The sequence below is a fragment of the Syngnathoides biaculeatus genome, chromosome 22, assembly GCF_019802595.1.
Source record: "Syngnathoides biaculeatus isolate LvHL_M chromosome 22, ASM1980259v1, whole genome shotgun sequence".
NCBI lineage: Eukaryota > Metazoa > Chordata > Actinopteri > Syngnathiformes > Syngnathidae > Syngnathoides > Syngnathoides biaculeatus.
In genome coordinates, this window is record NC_084661.1 from 47,609 (window position 1) to 67,229 (window position 19,621).

A 19,621-nucleotide genomic window follows, 5' to 3' on the forward strand; every position below is an offset into this window, starting at 1 on the left:
TTTATAGTGAAACACTGGTATAGAATGACAGTCCACTTCCTGATGCTTTCTCTAATCAGTGCAAAAAGTATGATGTCAATATAGAGAACATGATAGACTTCAATGAAATGTCAACAATGGCAAGCTCTCATAGGGAAAAAAATGGCAGGTATGAACAAAAATGTGTATAACTGAGATAAATTGATTTTTTTTTTTTAAAGAGTACACAGGTTGACTTGAGTATATTTAGCTTGATTGTGTTCATGTGGATTCCTCTTCGAGAAACCTGAGTGCTTTAACAGAGGCTGTCCGTTGTAGAGATCATTCTATTTTTTTTTTATTGTTTCTAGTAAAAAAGGTACATATTTTTGCTTTTAAAAAAGTATGAAAACTAATTCAACATACCATAGACCAGCTAACTCATTCGTTGATCCCCTTTGGCGGTACCTATATCCACTGATTTGGTTAACATTTATAAATGTACTGGTTGACTTTGTCCTCCATGTGTTTACATAGTTGGGTAATTCTTTAATGATGATTTGTACAGTAATTATATCAAAAATGTATTTAAAAAAAACTGCAATTCATGAGTTAAATGCTAATTACCTTTCTGGGAGTTTAAAATAGAATAATATACTTTAAAAGATCTCTCAAGACAACTAATGGATTGACAGCACTGCACGTGTAGTCACTTAATATGGTACACATGTACAATGCAGTGCAATCCAGGAGTGTTATTTTAGGTATTACGTTGCTTGCATGATTCTGAGAAATTCTGCCAACATCAACCTTCACAATAAACCTGTTTGCCAGTGTCAGTCACGTGACCCAGTTTTCTATTTGTGCAGAACTGTTGCTATAAGCTCATGTACCTAAAGTGCCCACTTATGCTTTTCATCACCATATATCAAGACTACAGTATGTGTAAAGAACACTGTTGCTGGTTAAGAGGGATCACTATTAGAATATACTGGCATTCCCATTGCTAATACTGAAAATATATATTGTTTGTAATTCCCCATACTAATGGCTAATTAATCATGAGTACAGTTAAACCTCCCACATTTACAGTTCGTTTGCAAAGTCCCCTATTTTCAAATTTTGGGGGAACTGATCCTGTATTATTCACTGAAAAACTTGCTTATTTGCTGTTTTTATGCTTAGACCAGAGCCATGTCTAATACAGAAAATTGCTTTGGTGCTATCGTGGTGTCAAGTAACTACGAGGGGGGACCTTCATGTAGTCATGTCATAGTCTTGTCTAATAGAAAAAAAGTATTCCTCCCACTTGGTGGCATCAATAGGCAATTGTGGTTGTTTTTTGGGCAGACATCAACAACTCAGATTTTTGCTATTCATTGCAGGGCTCTTGTGCCTCTCTAAAGGGTTCACAGTACCCCATGAATTGGACATCTGTCAGGAATCATCTGAGCTTGCATTGAGATAAAGAATGGGGGGGGGGGGGGAAGAACCTCTACAAAGTCTGGAATGGTGTCAAAGATCCATCGCTGGTGGTAGTGGAATCAGGTCTGAATGATGTGGTGTGTATGGTGGGCCAACCTGGGTGGGCCCAGGGTTAGGAGAGTTGTTGCTGCTCCATTGTTTGTTCAGGACAGAGAGGGCACTCTGTGGAGGTGGAGCAGCCCTCACAATGTAGTCCATGGCCGCAGGGTAGAGAAACGGAGCCCTGCTCACCACATGACACACAACAATGCCTCTGCTTCTTGTACACCACCTTGGGACAGCACACATACTCTTTAGCAAAGAATTTGACATTGATTCAAACAAATATCACATGATGCTGAGCTTTGTTCAGAAAACTGATTAAATTGTGTGTGAATGCTGAGGAGCCCGATGCTGACCTAACATTCGGAATTGGTTAAGAAATGGGGAAGCAATGCTGAAAGCAGAAGTTAACGTATACTAACTCACATGAAATCAAACTAAACTTTTCTTGTTTTAGATCAATTAGGATGGCCAAAATTGTTTGTTTGGGAAATAGCAGAACAACGAGAGAAGTTTCTTTCTTTAAAGTCAGATGTTTGCATATAGTAAGATGACATACGCCTTAAAAGAATTTGGGAAAACCCAGATGATGTCATTTCTTGGAAGCTTGTGATAGATTTAGTGACATCTGAGTTAAACAGAGACGACCATGTTAATGTATTCGGCCTAGGAACATCTGAAATGCACAGATTCTTTGTGTAACATTATGGAAAAGTCAAATGAAATCAGGCAAGATGTCAGGAAGAGAATGGTGGACTTCCGTCAGTCTGGTTCATCCTGGGGTGCAATTTCCAAGTGCAGAATTTATCTGTTTAAATAATTATGGTATAAACTTGATGGGAAAGTCCACCCATCATGCCGCTGAGAAAGGAGACTGTTCACTCTTGTACTGTTGAGAAAAGCTTGTGGAAGGACATCTAAAATGTTTGACCCAAGTCATACAGATAAAAGGCAATGGTAGAAAATATTGGCATTTGTCAAATACAAATAATTTTGCCAATCCTAATCCTAACAAAACGGGAAAAGTTAAGTCTGATTTCATGTCAGAAAGTGAGAAAAGTGTCCAGTATGTGTGCATAAACTTTATATAGTGTATGTAAACTTCTGGTCTCAATTGTAAACGTGTTTAATATCTCTGAAATTATGAATTTTATTTTGAAAATGTGGGTAACATGATAAATTATTCCCAAACGTTCCTGAATAAGATGAATATTTAGATTTTGGAATGGTTTGAACTGGTCACAAAATGTGGCATGAGAAGGAAAATTATTAAAATTGTGTTATTAAAAAATGAAAGGGGGAGGGGGGCCGCTATGGTAATGTGACAAAGTTCCCAAGCTGTCCTGAATGAGCTGCAGTGAGGCTGCGGGGTGTATTTGGTGCGGCATTTATTACCTGTTCCACAGTGTGCAAGCAGTTGCAGAGTTGTGCCTGCAGACTGAGGACGGATTCTAAGGGAAGTCTGTGTAGCATCTGGAGCTGGTGTAATGACAGATGGGGGTTGTCTCCGCTCCTCAGGGTCTCCAGCGCCTCCTCCAAGATTGTGGATTGTCTCTGCGCCTCCTCCTCAGCCTGCCTGGTTCTCTCAGCCTCCACTGCCAAACGCCCTGCGTGGGCACGTGACTCCTCTGCATCTGCCTTCAGTGTGGCCCAGGACTACAGAACAGAGGAGGTCAAAAGGTACGATATGTGTTGTTTTAGAAATTCTCGAAAAATGCAACATGCAACAATCACTAAATCACCCACGAATGACCATTAAAATCAAAATGCCATGAATCGGTTGCAGCTTCCCCACAAAAATAAATAAAGAAATTTAAAAAATGGTGTGCCCGCCCGCCTGGGCCACAAATGAGCACGTAAACAGTATACAGTGACTCAGGAATGCAATCATGGTTGTTTTTTGCAGAGGATAAAGAATACATTCCTGTGACTATTGTAATATTTTCTGTTTACATGTATTCCTCTGACATTTGTGTTCAAATACCTGTCGCTTAAAGGCTTGCAAAACCGCAACTATCATATATCCGATATGACTAAATTTATCCTGATGAAACAAACAATCCAACACATGAAACAACTCCATAAGTGTCGCTACTGGGGAGTGCCATCATGGATGAAAGCAATAGCAAATGTGATCCACCTGAGCAGTGTGTCTCCAGCTGTGTCCCCACTGCTTCAACACCCTGTGAGCCTCCTCAAGCTCCTGTTTGAGCCTCGACGTCTCGCCACAGGGGCCTGATGGCATCAGGGCTGGGGGAGTGCCAGGGGAGCCCTGGCCTGTGGGGAAGTGCTCCCAGATGTTATTGCTCATACCATTAAGACCTACAAAACAGATGAAATGAATGCAGGCATGCATATCATGTCACTATCTCTCATGTGAACAGCGCGGTGAAATTCCACAAACCTAAGGAACTATGGGATCTTCCCAGGAAGGGGCTCTCGTGTTGGCCAACCTGGGACAGCTGTGTGGAGAAGAATGGGGAAGTGCGTGGTCTGATTGGGGGGGATGGAGACGGAGAGCTAAAAGGAGCAGATGAGCTAAATGATCCTGGGATGTTGACTGGGGCAGAGCTCTGAAGCCGGCTACCTCCTACAAAAAGCAAGTAAAACGGAAGCAAGGAAGTCATATTGTAATCCAACCACATGCTGCTGTTATACACAGTATTTCTTTTGTTGAAGTTACACTATTACCTAGCCTTACTCCCACCCGTGGCAGACTTGAATTACTCTCCAAGCCTCTCTCCAATGCCGAGGCAGCCAGATCATTCAGGTCAAGATCATCCAGCGCCGATTCTGGAACAAAGACAACACCAACGAAGCACGACAATTATTTCAAGGGCTTCATCCACATATTACTTGACAGATAAACAGGTACATATTGACCTACCAACAACTGACTCCACTGTCTCACTTGTAGGGTAGAAGGGCAGGGCGTTGGCATTCATGCCTGATGCGATGCTGGTCCCCGGGGGCCCGAGTGGCGCTGGGCTAGGCGGGGTCGCCGCCAGACTGGAGGGGATGCTGGAGGACAGACTTAAAGGGCTGCCCACTGGCAGAAACACCAGCAGATCCTGAAGGATATATGTTATATTTTGGGGGAAAAAAAAACATCTTATCTTTACTAAATATGTGGAACCTCAAACGGCGCGTATTATGGAAAATTCTTGTATACAAATGCAGTGGTACTTTGACATACAAGTTTAATTTGTTCCATAACCATGCTTGTAGCTATTTGTAATGTATATAAAAGGTCCCATTTTAAATTAATTCAGCAGAACTTTTTTCATATACATTTATACATTACAACATAAGACAATGACATTCAAACAAATACTCAAGGATTAAAAAAAAAAAAAAAATCAGTTAAGTTAAATACAAAGGACAGAAGTATTGAGAAAGTCAAATGTTCTGCTATAATGCATAAGATTATTGTTATATAAGTGTTAAGGGACCAAAAACCTAAATATTTTACATTTACATACAAATCAATTCCCCCTAATAAAACAAAGTGAAGGCAGTATGGCACGAGTAGTTAAAGATATCCAGCTCTGAGGTTGGAGGTTCAAATCCGGGTTGGGCCTTCATATGTGGCGTTTGTATGATCTCCCCTTGCATTCGCTTCCTCCCATGTATTAGCTTCCTCCAAAACACGCATGTTAGGTTAACTCAAGACTATAAATTTTCCACATGTGTGAATGCTTGTTTTTCTGTGTGGTCTGTAGTTGACTGCCAACCAGTCCTGAGTGTATCCTGTCCCTCGCCCATACTCAATTGGGCCTTTAAGGGGAAGTGCTATAGAAAATACATGGTTGGAATTTTCCCATGAGATATCCGTCAAAATATATTAGTCAAATCCGGATGGATTTTGGTCAGCCCCAGAAATTCAACTATGCGCATCGTATTGTAAAGACAAAAGCAAGAAATTCTACCTGTTTAGCACTTTGTGTTGATACTTCTTTGCTGCGCTGCTCTACGGCAAAACTCCTTTGTTTAGACTGGAAAAACAAAAATATGCCGTCATTCCACTCAAGTGTGCCATGCGCCCCACTTTTTCATTCATCTCACCTGATCCTCCCTCTCAAACCCAGGCGCCCTGCCGTACCCTCCATCTCCCACCCAAGGAGATAAAGGGTCTGCTGCTCCCCTCATGTCCTCACACAGGTTTAGCACACTACCCAGCAGGCCTTGCTCAGGAACACGTGACCCGACAGGAGGCGAGAAGGGGTCAGCGGCATGACCAAGTCCCTTATTGTGGCCTCTTGCGTCTGCAGCCTCATCGGCAGAGCCAGGATCTGTGGGACGAAGGGGTGGGGGGGATCTGGGGGAAGAGAATGACTCCTCGAAGACAAACGCTTCTGGAGTGGATTCCCAATGAAAAAAAGAAGTATGATTTTTGCAAACATGGGGAGATGGGTGGTGGTGACTTACTTTCAACATGAGCAAAAGCACAAAAGGGTCCTCTTGGACAGCTGGCACACTGCTGCATGTCATTGCACTTTGTGGACTTGTAAATCTGAGGAAACAACACCAACACCTCTTTCAAATGTTTGGGTTTTCCCCGTGGGTGAGCTCTGATTGGCGACGCACCTCTGGGTGGAACTGTTGCTCTGTTCTCGTGTGACAATACTGACATCCCTCTGCACACTCACATTTGCTCGGATCACCCCACTCCTCGCTCAGTTTCACAGCCGGACAAGGCAAAGCTCTGTTGATGCAAAAACCAGCACAACCTTTTTCCAGCACACTGTCAGCTGAGCAAAGTCATCATTTGGCATTATATTATCACCTATATTTGTGCTTATGTGGGCTGCGGCGCCTATCTTTGCTGTTATGATAATATGGACAAGCGTAACCTTGACGACACAAGCGAGGCGGCTTTTTGCAGAGCTCTGTCTTGTAGTGAGATAGCACATAGTTGTTATCTGAGGAGACAAGAAATACGCACAGTGAGGCTGGTGGGTTATGTGTCGCACACGCAGTCTCTTTTAAAACAAAGTCCAGTAAACAGTGCCTTGTGAAAGTATTCGGCCCCTTGAACTTTTCAACCTTTCGCCACATTTCAGGCTTCAAACATAAAGATATAAAATTAAGATTTTTTTTGTCAAGAATCAACAACAAGCGGGACACAATCGTGAAGTGGAATGAAATTTATTGAACATTTTATGCTTTTTTAACAAATTAAAAAAACTGAAAAGATGGGCGTGCAATATTATTTGGCCCCTTTACTTTCAGTGCATCAAACTCACTCCAGAAGTTCAGAGACGATCTCTGAATGATCCAATGTTGACTGATGATGATGATAATGATGATAAGTGGAATCCACCTGTGTGTAATCAAGTCTCTGTATAAATAAACCTGCTCTGTGATAGTCTCAGGGTTCTTTTTAAAGTGCAGAGAGCATCATGAAGACCAAGGAACACACCAGGCAGGTCCAAGATACTGTTGTGGAGAAGTTTAAAGCCGGATTTGGATACAAAAAGATTTCCCAAGCTTTAAACATCTCAAGGAGAACTGTGCAAGTAATCAATTGAAATGGAAGGAGTATCAGACCACTGCAAATCTACCAAGACCCGGCCATCCCTCTAAATTTTCACCTCGAACAAGGAGAAGACTGATCAGAGATGCAGCCAAGAGGCCCATGATCACTCTGGATGAACTGCAGAAATCTACAGCTGAGGGGGGAGAGTCTGTCCATAGGACAACAATACACTGCACTGTACACTGCACAAATCTGGCCTTTATGGAAGAGTGGCAAGAAGAAAGCCATTTATCAAAGATAACCATAAAAAGTTTTGTTTAAAGTTTACCGCAAGCCACCTGGGAGACACACCAAACGTGGAAGACGGTACTCTGGTCAGATGAAACCAAAATCGAACTTTTTGGCCACAATGCAAAACAATATGTTTGGCGTAAAAGTAACACAGCTCATCACCCTGGACACACCAGCCCCACTGTCAAACATGGTCGTGGCAGCCTCAGGGTTTGGGCTGGGGAAGATGGTTCAAATTGATGGGAAGATGAATGGAGCCAAATACAGGACTATTCTGTAAGAAAACCTGTTGGAGTTTGTAAAAGACCTGAGACTGCGGCAGAGATTTATCTTCCAACAGGACAATGATCCAAAAACATAAAGCTAGATCTAAAATGAAACGGTTCATAAATGAACGTATCCATGTGTTAGAATGGCCAAGTCAAAGTCCAGACCTGTATCCAATCGAGAATCTGTGGGCAGAGCTTAAGACTGCTGTTGACAAATGCTCTCCATCCAACTTCACTGAGCTCAAGCTGTTTTGCAAGGAAGAATGAGCAAGAATTTCAGTCTCTTGATGTGCAAAACTGATAGAGACATACCCCAAGCGACTTGCAGCTGGAATTGCAGCAAAAGGTGGCGCTACAAAGTATTAATGCAAGGGATATTGCACTCCCCACTTTTCAGGTTAGTTAGTATTTGTTAAAAAAGTTTAAAATATCCCCAAAAAATTGTTACACTTCACGATTGTGCCCCACTTGTTTTTGATTGTTGACACACACAAAAAATAAAAGTTAAAAAAAAATAATAATAAATAAATATATATATATATATCTTTATGTTTGAAGCCTGAAATGTAGCAAAAAGTTGAAAAGTTCAAGGGGGCCGAATACTTTCACAAGGCACTGTATACCCTGAGTGTCAAAACAATCTTCATCTACAAAAGAACAAGTATTACAAATCTGTCCACATTTGGTTGGTCATGGGCAATTTGAGCTAATCACACACCTAAAAAGTACAAGCAACCACAGTGGTAGGGAAATGGCTAATTTCTGCATAAACTGGTCATAAAATGTAGTCTGAGCCTCTAAATCATGAGAATAAAAAGTATACTTGAACTAATAGCACAACAACAATTATTTTGTTCACAGTTGTCCTGTTGTTCACAGGACACTGAGGAAAAGGGAAGTAACCCTCTAGGCTACGGATTCTGAAAGAGCTAATCAGTGAAGTGTCACACAAACTGGAGTCCATGAAGGAGTCAAGATTGGGGGTTTGGCTTAGAACTGCTCTGGACTCTAAAAAAAAAGTTAGGAATATTCTCTTGTCAAGAAACATTGCCTGATGTGTAGGATGCTTCACTTAAAACATCTCTCAGAACTCAAAAACTTCTCAAAAACTTGTACCAACTGTGAAGGATGGGGGCGGGAGCATTGTGGTCTAAGTGTGCTTGATTCAGGGGCTGGACAGCTTGATAGCATCAATGAAAAATTGAAATAAGCTTAAGATGGTATGAAATGAAAAGTGATGCTGCAAAAAACTTTCTTTATTCAGGCTATTAAATGAAAAGGTCTTGGTCATGAGATGTCTTTAAGCCTCAAAAATGCTAGAAAACTGTCAGAAATGTGACTCTATACTAATGTTGCTGTTTGATGTACCTTGCCAGCGTGGTTCCTCACTCAAAATCTTCTCTATGAGTGCTGTACTCGCCGCTTGGCCTGACTGTCCATCTCCTCCTGCTCCTTCTAAGGGTCCTGTGCCACCTTGACACTCAATGACCTGCATTTCCCTGTGAAAAGATGCAATGTAAAAAAACAAATACCTTACTCCGCATAATTATTCATCCTTCGAGGTCATTTTCCACACCTCACATCATACACAGGGCTGCGCAGGTCATGTGACCCATGCGCAAAAGCACAATGGCAGCCGTTCTTGCTACAGTGGCCTTTTGCATCCGTTTCATGTATGCACGAGCCCGTTTTATAGTAGCGGAGGTGATATCTTCGTTCCGTGTCTCCGGCTGTCCGATGTAGAAATCCACACCTGGAGGGCACAAAAAAAATTAAAATAAAATAAAATGTGGATTGAAAATGTAATTACGGTGCTTTAAAGTCAGAGACCGAGAGACAGCGAGAGAGAAAAATTAGGGTAATTAGCACTCCTGCAACCCTTGTGAGGATAAGCGGCTCAGATAATGGTTGGATGGAAAATAGTGGACTTGTCACATTATTATGCGAGATGGTGGATGAATTGAAAGGTAAATTTGGCATAGTTAGGGTCATTCCTAGTACTAAAAAAAATCGGTCATTAGCACAATGAAGTTTTTTTTGTTTTGCTCTTGCATTCTTTTCCACCCATCTAATCAACACCATTTCGGTTTCCATCCATGTGTGAAAAGGGCACATTGAAATGGGAATGTTGCAACATCTCTTTTGTGACATTATTACTTCATTTATTTGAGCTTTGTCTCGGTGTTAATTGCATAACAGCTGTTGATCAGTTTTACCACTCTACTGGCCACTTAAGTGCTTGAGTGTTTTGCATTTGCACGTCTTATCAGAATTATCGCACTAATAGTCACTGAGTCGTTTGATATTATTTGCAGAACTGTCTTTGTATTAGCATACCATACATACATACTTATTTACATTGCTCAGCAATTCCGTATTTGTTTTTGTCCTTTAATCCACAGTATATTGTGTAAGAGTGGCTTGTTTGCTGTAGCACTAAAGCGCCTGCAACTTCAGAGAAAAAAAATCCTTATATTTTGAACTCTAGGCCAATGCAGATAATTCTAATCACAGCCCCACCCCCTTCCTCAAATCAGTATGCAAGGCTGTAATTTACCGTGCATTTTTTGTGCAATACGACAACGTATTCTTACCCTCTGTCCAAAACTTGCACGTCATCTGTAACCTCGAAATGTCGTATGTTGGGACCTCCCTGTATCCAGCCTGGCATTTTACATTGTTTGTTACATATAGTATTCTGACACCTTAAATCACACTGTTTACTACATTATGTGCATGGAACCAGTGATTAATCTTTTGTTTCTCCAGTCAGGGATTATGAGACAAAATGGGCTTGTTTTCCCCTTACTCATCTCCATCAGGACAGGTTCCCGTTCCCTCGTCGTACTTGGTACAGTAAACATCTGGACTGTAGTTGAATGTGCCGTCACGCTTGCGCACAGGCCTTCGGCGTCGCTGGTTCAAGAAGTGCCAGTGGAAACAGGAAAAAGGCCGGTGTTGTGTGCATTTATGCTGCACAAAGAGGGGGCACTGCTCCGTTCTGAACTCCTTTAAATATCTGAGAGTGAATCAAATGAGACAGAATTTCATGGTTACAAAACTATTTTTCTTTATCTAACAGTGCAGCTCTCCCCCCCCCCCGTGTCACCCATTTTCATTTCTTGCCGTAATGTGAAACTCACAACTTTATGTTGCGTTAAACTCTAATCGATTACTAAAAATTGTAACAGTCACGTGAACCGCGACTGATAATGATTTGCATAGTTATTTTATACTCAAAAGAGGTGCGTATGTGGGAAGCATGTTCCCAAATTAGACCTAATTAGAACGCGAACCCGATTGCACGTGAGTTTGTGTACATTGTACCCATCTTGTCCACTACGACGCTAACATTACGTACGTGTAGTGCTGAGGTTTTTCGGGCTGCACGTTCAACACGGTTGCGGGAGATGTCGAACCTCCCGCGGAAGAAGTCGACGAGGACGACGAATGACCCCCGGTTGCCGTCCCCGCTGAAGACAACTGGGGCAGCGGTTGCGTTTTCGACATTTTAGCACTCGCGTGAGTCCCAACAACAAGCTTGTTTTTAGCAAAAGAAGCTAGCTCGTCAAGTTAGCATAGAAATCCGCATTCTACAACGGTGTGAGTTTGCGCGAGACTAGAGGAAGTAGTACAAATGCCGCGTTCAAGACATGTTGGGATTTTTGACAACTACATACATATCCGTGTCTTTCCCAGGTGTTTGTTGCCGTGAACCAGGATAGTGTGTCGCGCAGTTAAAGCACGAGGCCCTGGCTACAAGTAAACTCGACATTTGAGAAAACAAGTAAACACAAAAGCAAATACACAGCATGTTGTAGGGCACTGTATTCATTTTTTTGCTGCTTCTTATTGGCTGTACCATGACCGTGCTCCACAATGTACCAATGAGCGCGAAGTGTTTTACAATATGACGTCACGCCAGACTATTAATACTTGGCCTCAAGCTTCCATCAAGCATTGATCGTTTTCTGCGGTGACCGCGAGCTATCGTCTAACACAGCTCTCTCGCTTCACAACGGCAGTAACGTCACAAAGGTAAATATGATCATTTTGAGTCGTTTATCTTGCGACTATGATTTCATTTCTTTCACAGTGCCGCGTGGGCTATTTGTGTCGCGGTGTTGTCAGGCTGACGTACAGAGCGTTATGGTCCCACTAACAAGGACAATGGGCTCGTTTTTAAACAAATACGATTCCCTCAAGTTAGTCTCTCTTGTTTTGCTGGTAAGATTGGTGTTGCTACAGATGTACTACACATTCTGAAAACGTGACGTGAGACGTTAGCGGTAAATTGAAGCCGCTCGGGATTATTCGCAATGTCGCTTGGGGGGTGAAATGAGAGGGAAAATGGCGAAGACGACAAAATGAGGCTTGAATGGCGGCCTGCTTGTGGCGACAGATTAGTCGGCCCCCCTTCCAAACAAAATCGAAAATGCTTTCCGGTGTTACATTTGGGTCAAATGTAAAATGAGCTTTGTCGTCTTTTGAGACACTGCTCATGTGATGTTTATTTTAGTTGCGGTGTGCCTTACGTTTTAATCAGACACGGTTGTTAGGCGGGAGGGGGATGGGCGGTTTGTGGGCTAGGTTAACATGTTGACACGGCTTGTTCCGTTTGAGATCGTTTCTGCATCTCGTTGCTTCGTTTAATAATTCGGCTTCAATGTTTTATTGTAGCTAAAAGGAGATGGCCCGTACCAAGCAGACTGCTCGTAAATCCACTGGAGGAAAGGCCCCAAGGAAGCAGCTCGCGACCAAGGCAGCCAGGAAGAGTGCGCCATCTACAGGAGGAGTCAAGAAGCCCCATCGCTACAGGTACGGTTCAACTCGCTACCTGACGTGCAGCTGTCGACACGTGATGAGGGGTGCACGTTTCTGAGTAAAATCTAAATAATTGATATTGCTAGCCCTTCCAAATAATTCCATCCGAGGAACAGGAATTATTGCCTGTAGGCAAAAATGTATTCTACTTTTTCACCATAATGTTTAGTGTACCTTTTTTTAAATGTTAATATTTTGTTACATCTGAAACTAGTCAAGACAAGAAGTGTTCGTTGCTTTTTGGGTACTAGCTCTTGTATAATTTTAATTTTCTCATTTCACAAAGTAACTTTAGCATGCCACTGCAGCGCATGCGCTAGCAAATTTGGGCAGTTTAAGAAAGGGTTACCCATGAGTTTGCCCCCTGGTGGTTGATTTATGACTGGTTAGGGAAGTGTATGCTTAAACTAAGTCAGAGCCTTCATTTAATTGCAAATATCGTAGATTAGCAGGTAATAAGGTTCTGATCAAAATTGAACAGTGAAACCCTTTCACACAACATGCTTCGTTTTTCTCAGGCCGGGCACTGTGGCCCTGAGGGAGATCCGTCGTTACCAGAAGTCCACGGAGTTGCTCATCCGCAAGCTGCCCTTCCAGCGCCTGGTGAGAGAGATTGCTCAGGACTTCAAGACTGATCTCCGCTTCCAAAGTGCTGCCATCGGTGCTCTACAGGTAAATTAACACAAAACTGTGTATATTTAAAGATGGGATTGATTTTTATTCTGTGCCAATCTGATGCTGTTTGTCCCCATTAGGAGGCCAGCGAAGCTTACCTGGTGGGTTTGTTTGAGGACACCAATCTGTGCGCTATCCATGCCAAGCGTGTCACCATCATGCCCAAAGACATCCAACTGGCCCGTAGGATAAGGGGAGAAAGGGCCTAAGTACCCCTTGACACAGCTGTGTCAAGATAAATATTTATCATACCTAATGAGTTTTTTTTTTTTTTTAATTTCTTGGGTATTCTTTTGAGTTGATTTTTGTATCATGTTAGACATCAGCCATTCCACAAGCTAATGGGTAGTTGTGTAGGAATATTTGCCTGTTATTGTTGTGACATTTAAGACATCACTGCCCCGCCAATTTCTTTGTGGATAATGGCCTCCATCCATGATAATAGCGTCTCATCATTGACCATTTCTGGCACAAAATGCAGCTTGCCCAACAAATCTCTTCTCCACTACTGTTACACAACTCTTGGTGCAAGGAGCAGACCTTATTTTTCCGGACTGCTTTTTACATGTTTTCCAACATTGAACAAAATCCTGGCAGCTACATTTTAATAATTGAGAATTGTCACGTCTTTCTATTAAAGGTCTTTATGAGTAAGTGCTCTTGTGTTGTGTGGTTAATTAAGGCAATTTTGAGTTTTGACTGTTTATTACATCCATGTCATACAGACCACTCTGTGTATTACATCCATGTCATACAGACCACTCTGTGTGCTTGAAACCGGTGGCTGCAAGACAGTTTATAAATTTAATTTTAAATAGTGAAATTACACCAAGATGATGATTTTACCTGTGCGACAAACTATTTCTTCACACTCTTTAGTGCTAGCAGCTTTGAGCACCACACAGCTGAAGCGTGTTTGGGAGCTTGTGGTGCTTTCTGGTGGTCGGTTTCTGAGAATGACACATTATGTAATTGCTTGTTTACAAGTTTTAACTAATCACATTGTAAAAGATGAAGCTAGAGTTGAACTGTAGGCAAACAATTGGCCATATTAGCTGGACTTCCTCAGTTGAAAATTCTGGCAGTTACTACCACGCTCCTTTTGTGTACCTTAACTGCATTGCAATTGGTGTTATGCAATTTTTCTTTTGTAAACTCTTATTTGCTCATGCAAATTTGTCTGTTTATCAGGGTGCCATGCATGTGATGAAATGACAAAGGATCTAATTACTTAATTTGAAAAATTAAACCTTTGTTCATCTGTAGGATTAAGATTTACAGGGACAAGCAGAACAATTATGCTTTTTTTGATTTGGTGAGCAAAAGTACACGCTGGCTTGGAGAAGTTCAATCTCATTCAAAAGTGGACAGTCCATGTCATACTTACACCACACAAAAGCCTAAAATTGTGTAATCTGGTTTTGTGTATCTCCCAACACACGAGATCTCTGGATAGTGATATTCACACAGGGTCTAAAAGAAATTCATCATGACACATTTTAGTGAGATGAGAAGAAAAGTTATTTTTTTTTTTACAATCCATGTAGTGTGAATACTGTACCCACCTCTTTACTGCTGCTCTCTGTACACGTTAAGTGTGTTTCCTGCAAATCTAAAAGCACTTCCTGTGGAACAAAGGACAACGGGTGTGTTTGTGTTTATATTTAAATGGCTATGAAGAACAGCTGTTAAGGGCCTGAAGCAGGGGAGTGCCGTGCTTACCTTGCTTGGCAGGTTTTCATCTAACACGTGTAAAATTGCATGTTGCAACACCTCCTTGGTTCCAAACTAAACAAAAAAAAGAGAAAATGAGCCACAAAAGCCTTACACGGGATCATTTGCATGAAAAAAAAAACATGATATACCATGCCAATGTTTTTTGCCCCCAAGAACTGGACAATGTACACAATCCTGCAAAGGAGAGGCAGGAATGTGTTTGTCAGTTTTATTTAATGGAGAGTATAATACTTGTTTTCTCATTTTGTTCTTGGAGCGACTTGCCTTCCCTCTTTGAGACACTGTGTTGGAGGAGAGGTTCTCTGAACACTGGCAGCTGGCCACTGGGACGGTGCAGGGCCGACTTGGAGCCACGGGTTCTCTATCCTCAAAGCCCGCAGCATCTTAACGAGAGGTCGGTACACTGTACCGTCGCGCGCACGCCAGCGAACAACACGGATGGACAGGGGGCAGCCTTTCAGCCGCGACAGAACCACACCTGCCTACCAGTGACAGGTACAGGTTCTGGTGGTTTTCAACTTAGGTAAATTGGACTGCGAGACTTGCAGAGTTGCTCTTCTAGACTGTCTGGAGCTGTGCAGGTTTAACAATTAAGGGACTACTTCCTTTCCTTTAATAACTTTGACCTTTGATGGAACCCAGCCTCCGACTCTGACAAGAACTGGTTTGAGGAGGTTGTTTTGGAAACATCCATTCATCTTATGCTTAGGTCTCATGAAAAAGCTTGACTTGCATTATAATTAAATTATTATGCATGTACAGTGAAGAAAATAAGTATTTGGACACCCTGCTATATTGCAAATTCTCCCACTTAGTAATCATGGAGGGGTCTGAAATTTTCATTGTAAATGCAAGTCAACTGTGAGAGAGATAATCTAAAAATAAAAATCCAGAAATCACAATGTATGATTTTTTTAAACGATTTATTTGTGTGATACAGCTGCATATAAGTATTTGAACACCTGAGAAAACCAATGTTAACAGTTGGTACTGTAGCCTATGTTTGCAATTACAACAGTCAAATGTTTTTTGTAGCTGTTCACCAGGTTTGCACACACTGCAGGAGGGATTTTGGTCACTCCTCCACACAGATCTTCTCTAGATCAGACAGGTTTCTGGGCTGTCACTGAGAAACATGGAGTTTCAGCTCCTTCTAAAGATTTTCTCTTGGGTTTAGCTCTGGGGACTGGCTAGGCCACGCCAGAACCTTGATATGCATCTTACGGAGCCACTCCTTAATTTTCCTGGCAGTGTGTGATTTCTGGATTTTTCTTTTTAGATTATCTCTCTCACAGTGGACATGCACCTATTGGGAAAATTTCAGACCCCTCCATGATTTTTAAGTAGGAGAACTTGCAATATAGCAGGATGTTCAAATTCGTATTTTCTTAACTGCATCTAGAATTGGACAAGAGGCATGTGTGAGGGTTTTTCTACCTGCCCGTTCTTGGAGTTTCTCAGAGAGGTGCCGTTGATCTCGTCAATGACGTCACCGCGGCAGATAAACTTGTCAACATGTGCCTGGCTGCCAGATATAAAGTCCAGAAGGAAGACGCGCCCACCGAGGTAGCTGACGAGCAAATGACGAGGTAATAAAACAATATCTCTGACACTTGTACGTGTATGATGCAATCAAAGGGGTTCAAATGGATCATACAAACCTCAGGACCATGCCCACCTGTCGACACGGCACCACTTCATACATCTCACACACCTGGCAAACAAATACAAAACAATCATCGAACCCTTGCGATTAAGGTTTAATTAATAGTAAAATATTAATGCTTGTATTTTTTTTTACCGGTAAAAGCCAGCTTTCATCCAAAAAACTGCAATTCTGTAGAGACACGTTTCTATGAGGAAGCTGATTCGTAGGGTTCATTGAAGTACGACAGTGCGGTCAAGTAATGAAAGAACTCTGACCTCCATGTCAAGGTCGAACTCCATGTGAGAGAGAACCAGCAGGAGGGACATGAATGGTTCTGGATAGTGGAAAGACATGTGTGACATTTGGCAATTACCACCACTATTTACAAAGCTTTTCTGATTGGATTTAGTACGAACGACAAATATTGACCTAAAAATTCTTCATTCCGCAGGATTGAGAAGGCTGGGCTGTACCACTGGGGGGAGGGGGGTGGTTGCAAGTAAAAAAGATAAGTTTGAAACAACTGGGACTTCTGAAGTTAGTGATGTCAGACAATCAAACACTCAAGTCAAATGTGAAAAAACAAACATGGCTGACGATCAAGGGAAGCTAATATTTGTTTGTGAAGAGATCAATTGTTTGTTAGAAGTCCAAAGAAAATATTTGTGCTCTATTAGTGCACCTTTTTGGGTGCTGCCATTGTTGTGTGTCATCAGACTACTACACTTTGCATTTTCCTGAAGTTTAAGAGTCGTAACTGGAGTGATATTCATTGCATATTTTTGGGACAACTTTGTGTTCTATTCTATGCATATCGCATACGAAGGCAGAGCAACTCTAAATCTACTGTATTCCGGTGGAATACAGCTGTCGCTCTGGATTAATGCCAAAATGAGCATTTCTTGGTTTAATTTGAATCAAACAGAATGTAAGTGACCTCCAAAACTCCGGGGGTGTGCAGGAGGTGAGTGACGAACTGTGGCAGCAACTTGCGACTGAGAGCCAATCGGAGCAGGTAGCGGCCACGTCCCTGAGCTGAGAGCAGCTTCCTGCAGGATTTAGTCTGTTCCACGGCCCATGCAACAGTACATAGCCTACAAAGACAATGGGAATTTGGCAAGTATTTAATACGCTGGTAGGTTTTTTCGTCCCTTTCTATTCCACTTCTGTCACACAATTTTATACCTGTCACATGTATCTTGGTGGAGAAGCTGCTCAAAACATTGCCAGTAGTCTCTAGTAACCAGACTGAGGACTGGTTCTGCAAAGAAGGCGCACACGCACCCCAGGAATTCTGAATATACAATATGCTTTAAAAAATACTGTGTTGCTTAGACACTTTCATAGAATTGACAAATTCACAATACGTTGCATTAATACCATACTTATAGCGGATCTTTAGCCAAGGTTCACCCTGGATTGGATGCAAAGTGAATCCAGGAACCTTTCACTGCACTTCACTTTTTGTAGATTTAATAGGTTACAACTGTATTCCAAAATGGAATACATTCACTTTTAATGGATTTTTTTTTAGCATGTAAACTTCCTTAAGAATAATAAATACAATAATATGAAAAGGCCTACACAGACACTGTTACCCAAATATCAGAGACCAAGGTAATTCATTTTAAAACATTTTCCAAAAGACGGCAGCACGGGGAGGTTCAGCTGCTAAAGCGTTAGCCTCACAGTTCTGAGGACGTTCGATTCCGGCCCCGCCAATATTCTCCTGATACCTGTGTGAGTTTTTTTTCCGGGCACTCCAGTTTCCTCCCACATCCCAAAAACCTGCAACATTAATTGGACACTCTAAACAGCCCCTGTGATTGTGAGTGCGGCAATTTGTCTCTATGTGCCCTGGGATTGGCTGGCGACCAGTTCAGGGTGTACCAGGCCTCCTGCCCGTTGACAGCTGGGATAGGCTCCGCCACTCCCCGTAACCCTCGTGAGGATAAGTGGCAAAAAAATGGGTGGAACTTGTGCGACTTGAGTGAACTTTTGAATGGCTTCGGGAGGTGAAGTCAAAATAAGCGATGGAAACAATGTGGTTGCACATGCACAACCACTTTCGTAACTGGAATGTGGACAATAATTCATACTCGTGCTTAATTGGAGTCAGCACACAACTGCCACCATTTCAATCCCTCTGATTAACACCAAATACATTGCAGCTGTTCTAGTAGTCTTTTTCTGACATTTTGTCTGCTTTTTAGCAGAAGCCTGAAAATTTTATGTGCACACTGACTTCTCTTTGAAAAGGTTCCTGATTGACTATAGTCTCCAATTAAGTTAAGACGCAAGTTTTTGAAATGTGGAAGGAAGGAGGAAGCAAATGTGCTCATCACCCAAACACTGTGCGACTATCAAAAACAAACTCCGACTGAACACTTGAAAGTCTAACCAAAAATGGAAAAGTATGTTTTTATACAGAGAATGGTTGATACAACCCTTTTGCTGCATTCGGTATCATCTTGGATGATATTGATAATGTTATTGCTGGTGACTTGAGACAAAACTGCCATCTCTGCAGTTAATAATTCAGTGATTTACCGAGACGTTAAACTTCAAAATAACACAGGAAAATCGTGGCAGTTAAAAAAAAAAATCAATAAAAAGAAGCCCACTAACGTTGGAGTCCTTTCCTGAGGAGCAGCTCTAGAAGCTGGCAGCAAGAAGTGAGCTGAGGGTTGCTGTCCGTCACCGTCTGCCCACCATCAGACTGTAGGTTCAACAAGCACACTGGCAGGCCCGCAAAACAAAGACAACGTAAGGATCCCAAATTGCCCGAATGCGCAGGTGCGAGTCGTGGTTACCTTTGAGGGCGCTCAGAAGTGGATCTCGGGGTGCCATCTTGACGGATCAGCCGGGCTCGGAGCTTCACTTCCGAGAAGCAACCTTCCTCTTAACTCGTTGACGCCGGGTCAAACGGTTGTTTCGGAGATGATTATTTCATTACTATAAGTTCAGGAATTGTGAGTAAGTGAATTTAGAATTGTCGCGCCTCGGATTCCCGCACTGGTGGCATTTTGTTTTCATCCAACATGAGCACCGTAGTGCTGCGTTCAAAGACTCGTCCAAAATGTATGCGTTGAAGGAAAAAAAAAAGGCAAGGAAATACGTATAACCGTTTGGTGCTTCTAAAAATCACCCAAAGACCCGGTGATGTCTATACATGTATATAGTTAATGTATAGATATGTAAATAACAAAACTG

At 42.1% G+C, this 19,621-nt stretch overlaps 3 protein-coding genes across 7 annotated transcripts; 1 reads left to right on the top strand and 2 right to left on the bottom strand.

Moving 5' to 3' along the window:
* Nucleotides 1-27: 27 nt before the first annotated feature.
* unk (unk zinc finger) lies at nt 28-11,389 on the bottom strand. 2 transcript variants are annotated; one of them, XM_061809774.1, is made up of 15 exons: nt 11,205-11,389; nt 10,334-10,543; nt 9,101-9,277; nt 8,893-9,023; nt 6,272-6,407; nt 6,073-6,190; nt 5,914-5,998; nt 5,551-5,840; nt 5,415-5,480; nt 4,373-4,556; nt 4,177-4,278; nt 3,890-4,075; nt 3,626-3,807; nt 2,881-3,141; nt 28-1,714 (listed from the first exon to the last, which is right to left on the bottom strand). In XM_061809774.1, exons 1-15 carry the CDS (start codon nt 11,387-11,389, stop codon nt 1,556-1,558), a joined length of 2,472 nt encoding a protein of 823 aa, XP_061665758.1. In that variant the 3' UTR covers nt 28-1,555. The 2 variants fall into 2 exon arrangements, with proteins under 2 accessions (XP_061665758.1, XP_061665759.1); XM_061809775.1 differs by lacking the exon at nt 11,205-11,389 and adding an exon at nt 10,886-11,188.
* Nucleotides 11,390-11,449: 60 nt separating this feature from the next.
* Nucleotides 11,450-13,678, top strand: LOC133495305 (histone H3.3A). The gene is made up of 4 exons (XM_061809786.1): nt 11,450-11,562; nt 12,205-12,342; nt 12,867-13,020; nt 13,104-13,678. The coding sequence occupies exons 2-4, from the start codon at nt 12,215-12,217 to the stop codon at nt 13,230-13,232; spliced, it is 411 nt and encodes a 136-aa protein (XP_061665770.1). The 5' UTR covers nt 11,450-11,562; nt 12,205-12,214; the 3' UTR covers nt 13,233-13,678.
* A 31-nt stretch (nt 13,679-13,709) lies between these two features.
* si:ch211-250n8.1 (uncharacterized) lies at nt 13,710-19,465 on the bottom strand. Of its 4 annotated transcripts, none has more exons than XM_061809780.1 (16): nt 19,222-19,464; nt 19,037-19,147; nt 17,594-17,702; nt 17,346-17,502; nt 16,838-16,883; nt 16,684-16,742; nt 16,562-16,597; nt 16,422-16,474; nt 16,198-16,330; nt 15,025-15,143; nt 14,889-14,934; nt 14,746-14,811; nt 14,589-14,648; nt 14,411-14,496; nt 13,870-13,973; nt 13,710-13,807 (listed from the first exon to the last, which is right to left on the bottom strand). In XM_061809780.1, the coding sequence occupies exons 1-16, from the start codon at nt 19,256-19,258 to the stop codon at nt 13,773-13,775; spliced, it is 1,257 nt and encodes a 418-aa protein (XP_061665764.1). In that variant the 5' UTR covers nt 19,259-19,464; the 3' UTR covers nt 13,710-13,772. The 4 variants fall into 4 exon arrangements, with proteins under 4 accessions (XP_061665764.1, XP_061665761.1, XP_061665763.1 ...); XM_061809777.1 differs by having other exon boundaries at nt 15,025-15,242; nt 19,222-19,462; XM_061809779.1 differs by having other exon boundaries at nt 15,025-15,242; nt 17,594-17,669; nt 19,222-19,460.
* Nucleotides 19,466-19,621: the final 156 nt, after the last annotated feature.

Bases quoted from the DNA above. Each gene is read 5' to 3' on its own strand.
- unk (XM_061809774.1), bottom strand. From the start codon at position 11,389: ATGGTACAGCCAATAAGAAGCAGCAAAAAAATGAATACAGTGCCCTAC. The intron at 3,142-3,625 runs GTGGATCACATT...TCTGTTCTGTAG, and splicing joins GCTGGAGACACACTGCTCAG to TCCTGGGCCACACTGAAGGC. The intron at 1,715-2,880 runs GTAATAAATGCC...TGCTGTCCCAAG, and splicing joins GCTTGCACACTGTGGAACAG to GTGGTGTACAAGAAGCAGAG.
- LOC133495305 (XM_061809786.1), top strand. From the start codon at position 12,215: ATGGCCCGTACCAAGCAGACTGCTCGTAAATCCACTGGAGGAAAGGCC. The intron at 12,343-12,866 runs GTACGGTTCAAC...CGTTTTTCTCAG, and splicing joins AAGAAGCCCCATCGCTACAG to GCCGGGCACTGTGGCCCTGA. The intron at 13,021-13,103 runs GTAAATTAACAC...TGTCCCCATTAG, and splicing joins CTGCCATCGGTGCTCTACAG to GAGGCCAGCGAAGCTTACCT.
- si:ch211-250n8.1 (XM_061809777.1), bottom strand. From the start codon at position 19,258: ATGGCACCCCGAGATCCACTTCTGAGCGCCCTCAAAG. The intron at 16,475-16,561 runs GTAAAAAAAAAT...TTTGTTTGCCAG, and splicing joins ATGAAAGCTGGCTTTTACCG to GTGTGTGAGATGTATGAAGT. The intron at 15,243-16,197 runs GTAGAAAAACCC...TGTCACTGGTAG, and splicing joins GAAACTCCAAGAACGGGCAG to GCAGGTGTGGTTCTGTCGCG.